Below are 4,507 nucleotides of genomic sequence, written 5' to 3'. Positions count from 1 at the left end.
TCAGACGTTATTATTGAGGGGGCACAAGCATGTAGTAGCTATGTTTTCTATAGTATTCTATATATCGGCAAAATTATTGGGGGCCCGTGCCCCCCCCCCCGTTCCTACGGCCATGTCTCTGTTGTCCGCCTTTGTCTTGGCATGAATTATTAAAGTAAAGTCGTCCGTCTTTGTCTTGGTATAAAATTACAGTGTACTTTTTGGACACAGGAAGTTTAATGGAAAATGTAATTCATATGATTTAAAGTTTTTAATTATTTTACACCATTTAAAATCTTTCTTCAATAACGTCAAAATGCAACAGGAAAGTAATTATAGTCAAAGGCTCTGCGACCTGCTGTGAATTCCAGAGGTAACATCGTGATCATAATTCCGGAAGTACACTGGTTTTCGACAAGGACTTTGATTTTAGTCTTCAATAATCGTCTTCCTACATGAAATTGGTGTGGGTGAAAATAAAGACAGAGAAGACAGAGGTTTTCTGTAAGTCTTACTGTTATTTTACGCCGTTTGATTAATCAGCTGATAGTCAGACATTGTATTCCAATATAGATAAAGACTGTAATCAGTCAACGTTTTACAGGAATTGATAATTCATTGGTTAAATGAGTTTAATCATCAATCATATTTTTTTTAAGTATATCGTTATTGTTAGACTTACAAACGTCCTCGATAAGAGTAAATATATTCATGTTTTAAGTTCTTTACAATACTTTAATTTCATAATTATATGGCACGTGGCCAGTGACTTTTAACAAAACGAGATTTTTTTCAGGTAAAAATGACCAGATTTGCTCGTGCATCAGATGGAAACAGAAAAAGACCATTGGATGCCACAGAATGGAATGAAATGAAAGAAAGTAGGAAGAAACATAAAACAGACAAAAACCTGAAAAAGAAGGTAGATCAAAATGATGGGGGTAAGAAAAGTAAGCATGACAAAACAAAGACAATGAAGTCAAAACAAGATGATGATCATAAGAAAAGGAAAGGCAAATCAAAGAAAAAGAAGCAGAATGATTCATTGAGGAGTGATAATGAAAAAGAATCCACATGTCAACAAACCAGTTTAGAGTCTCGTCTTCGGAATCTTTCACAAGTGACAACTCAAGATCTTCAACTCAAAGAAGCTTACAAGAAAGTCAAAAGAAGTGAAAACAGAAGATTGCAAAGAATCCAGAAAAGACAAGATGAAACGGTATGTCATTTTCAAATCCATAACTCAATTACATTTTGAACTTAAAACAGTGAAAGTAATAATTTTAATTTTTGTAGTTTTGACACTTTGCATAATCATCATACATGTTTTGGTTCTTTCTTTAGATATGTTACAATTGTCGAGAATCTGGTCACCAGATGTCTGATTGTCCGGAGGTTAAAAGAGACGTGGAGCAGGGTACTGGAATCTGTTTTAAATGTGGATCAACAGAACACTCTTCTTCAAAATGCTCTGTCAGACTACCACCAGGTAACTTTAATTAGTGTAATAAAAGCTCTAGAAAGTTTGCCCCTCCAGGGATAAACATTAACTTTCAGATTCACTTGCCCTTCAGGCAAGTGAACTCAAACTTTGACTTGTCTGAATGCAAAACTTGGTTGCCCAAAATTTAGAAAGAAGGGAACCAGTATCTTAATTTATTATTGTAAGTAAAGTGAGATATTACTTTATATTTGGCAAGTTAAGTGCCAGAAAAAAAATGTGAGGTGTTGCTCATGCTACATTTTTAATACTTGTGAACTCACACTGCCAGGGCAATATTTCCTTTAAAATAAAATTCATTTTTTTGAAATTATTTTCTGTGCAATCTTTTTGTGAATTTTGATTTTTTTTCCCCTGAAAAAAACTGAAGCAACGCTAAAGGAAAACAGTTGCCATGTTTCAAAACATACATATCCTGATCAAAATACATCGTTTGCCAAGAATAACTGGTGTTCTTTATATTCTGTGAGTTAATAAATAAACTATTTTATACTATCTTATTTCATCATAAAAATGTAAAGAAAGTTGTCAGATGGAAAGCGTATTTTTGTCAACTACCACGAGGAAAGAAAAACGGAATAACGAACCCGATTTTTTAATAAATGGCATGATCTAGAAACGCTACCGAGGAATTTCTGAATGCAAAAACAATGTCAAATTCCTGGTAGAAATCTTGTTCTGTTTATAAACTAATGTAAGATAAAAGAAAATCTATCAGAAATATTCACATGCCTGATTGGACAAGTACATCAGCAGTTTCACTTGCCCGAACTGAGAATTTACTTGCCCCAGGGAATTGGACAACCATTAAGGAAGCTCTAAACACTGCACACTAAAGAGTTCTAATTGTAGGGTAGTTTTATACAGTTAGAGTGATCTGTCCTTAGAAGTAAGATAGAAAAAAATGGTTAGTTATAGTTAATTACACAATTTTTAATAGATTAAAATATTCGTAACATTATATTAGACCAAGAATAAGTAATTGAAATCTTTATTTCCATTAATTTTCCCAATGTTGGTAAACAACAGTGATTTCTGTTCACGTATAGTCAATTGTCTGTGAACATTTTTCCTGCAGAAATAAGGCAGGTACCCTATGTTGAAAATGAATTGAATAGTCTCAATATGCACACCTTTATATGATATATTTTTCTCCAAGTCCAAAAAGCACTTTTTGTTAGTGTTTAGAGCTTCCTTAATGTCGATCCCTGCCCTCCATGTAATTATATTTATCAGGACTTGATGGACCTCTTATTTTTAGCTCACCTCAATGAGGTAGAGATGAACTTATGCTATACCCATGGTATCAGCATTAGTTTATGGAGAAGATCCATTCCCAAGTAACTATAGGCCCTACCAAACTTGCATGGATGATGCATCTAGGCGTGAACTCTTTTAGAATTGCTCTGGATGCTGGATCTGATTATGACCTACATTTTCAGGATGAGTGACCATGTTTAAGTTTTGGAGCAGGTCTATTTCCAAGTTATAAGTCCTAGCTAGACTTGTATGGATGATGCATCTAAGAATGAACAGACATGCTTCAAATGATGAAAATTATATGTACCGGTATATGACATATAAAGCTAAATTGCCAGTAAACATAACTATATACCTTGAGCAACAATTTACATGATCTTTTATCAAGATCATCATCTTTTTGTACTTCAGGTAAACAAGATTTAATTTCAGGTTTTCCAAAGAGAAGTTTAGATGGAAATGGGAAGTTGACAGCTTTGAATGTCAAGCTCAATTCCTGCTCTGTTTATTCAAATGTTAACCATTTTGGTAAAACTGAGCAATGTGCATGCCATCTCTTAACATTTAATAACACCCTTGATGTTTTTTTTTCTTCTTTTGCAGGAAGATTTCCTTATGCAAAGTGTTTTATTTGTGGAGAAACTGGTCACTTATCAAAGCAGTGTCCTGATAACCCCAAAGGACTCTATCCCATGGGTAAGCTATACTCAATAGCATTATCATAAACAACAGTCTTTATTTGTACAACTAAAACAAAAATAAATTGTGATCAGTCTTTGTAAAAAGGATTTTTTTTTATTAGGTGGATGTTGCAAAATCTGTGAATCTGTAGAACATTATCAGAGAGACTGTCCAGAGCTCCAAAGCCAACAAGGTATATTTTTTTCATAGCTTTTTTAAAGGTAATCTTCAAATGTAATTGATCAGTTTTATTAAATGATTTTTTTTTCAAATTGTACTTTAATTTTACTTTAATAAGGAGTGAAAAGTTACTGTCTGCCAACCATAGGAGGAGCCCACTCTAGTGTGGATGCTGAGATAGACCTTGAAGAATTTAAGCCAATGCCTCCTGTTAAAAAGAAAAATGGACCAAAAACTGTTGTGTTTTAATAAAAATGACTGCTGCTCTGATTTATTTTCATTCCTCAAAGAAACTAGTTGATTCAAATACAAATATCCATTTTGCAGTAAATGTCCTTGTTTAATATAAGCCCATTTTTAGAAGATGATGAGTGGTGTATATTTTATGATTGGGGGTACTTTTATTTAGGCTCTTTAAATATAAACTGTAATTCAGGAATTTATTGACAAAGTGAATTGTGAAACTGTGATTGCATTTTCTTTATAGCCAGGAGTCAATTTACAATGAAGTTATACATGTTGTAGCTCACTGTAGACAAAACTCCTTTTAAAAATAGTCTGTTTCATATGTTTTGCTGTTTTTCTGTAAACTTCTGCAGAACCACTAGGCAAACTTCAACTAATCTTGGCTTAGAACATCCCTTGGAAAAGGGGATAAAATCATACATGTCCAAATGAAAAACTGTTTCTTATTTCATAGGGAGATAATTAATAAATATATTATTATTTCTAATATTATTGGATTAAGAAAGAGCATGAGTAAAAATTCCATATGTATTGTACATTTCTATTTCTTTAAATTAAGCCTTGCATGGTCAGAAATTCAAACTTATATAGAAATAATCCTAAAACTTGTTTGCTAAAACAGCTCTTGAAGCTACAAGCTTAAAGCCACAATAATATCAC

At 33.0% G+C, this 4,507-nt stretch overlaps 1 protein-coding gene across 1 annotated transcript; it reads left to right on the top strand.

Moving 5' to 3' along the window:
• Window positions 1–463: 463 nt before the first annotated feature.
• LOC133200805 (zinc finger CCHC domain-containing protein 9-like) lies at window positions 464–4,167 on the top strand. The gene is made up of 6 exons (XM_061336614.1): window positions 464–483; window positions 776–1,198; window positions 1,324–1,468; window positions 3,344–3,436; window positions 3,543–3,614; window positions 3,720–4,167. Exons 2-6 carry the CDS (start codon window positions 782–784, stop codon window positions 3,848–3,850), a joined length of 858 nt encoding a protein of 285 aa, XP_061192598.1. The 5' UTR covers window positions 464–483; window positions 776–781; the 3' UTR covers window positions 3,851–4,167.
• Window positions 4,168–4,507: the final 340 nt, after the last annotated feature.

This window comes from Saccostrea echinata, unplaced genomic scaffold (assembly GCF_033153115.1).
Source record: "Saccostrea echinata isolate AGI-Se365-2 ecotype Australia unplaced genomic scaffold, CSIRO_AGI_Sech_v1 ptg000002l, whole genome shotgun sequence".
Lineage (NCBI taxonomy): Eukaryota > Metazoa > Mollusca > Bivalvia > Ostreida > Ostreidae > Saccostrea > Saccostrea echinata.
The sequence above is the reverse complement of the archived record's forward strand: the minus strand, read 5'-3'. Positions and strand labels throughout refer to the sequence as shown.

Excerpts from the sequence above, each read along its gene's own strand:
- LOC133200805 (XM_061336614.1), top strand. The coding sequence starts at position 782 with ATGACCAGATTTGCTCGTGCATCAGATGGAAACAGAAAAAGACCATTG. Across the intron at positions 1,199-1,323 it reads AGAAAAGACAAGATGAAACG|ATATGTTACAATTGTCGAGA; the intron begins GTATGTCATTTT and ends TTCTTTCTTTAG. Across the intron at positions 3,615-3,719 it reads AGAGCTCCAAAGCCAACAAG|GAGTGAAAAGTTACTGTCTG; the intron begins GTATATTTTTTT and ends TACTTTAATAAG.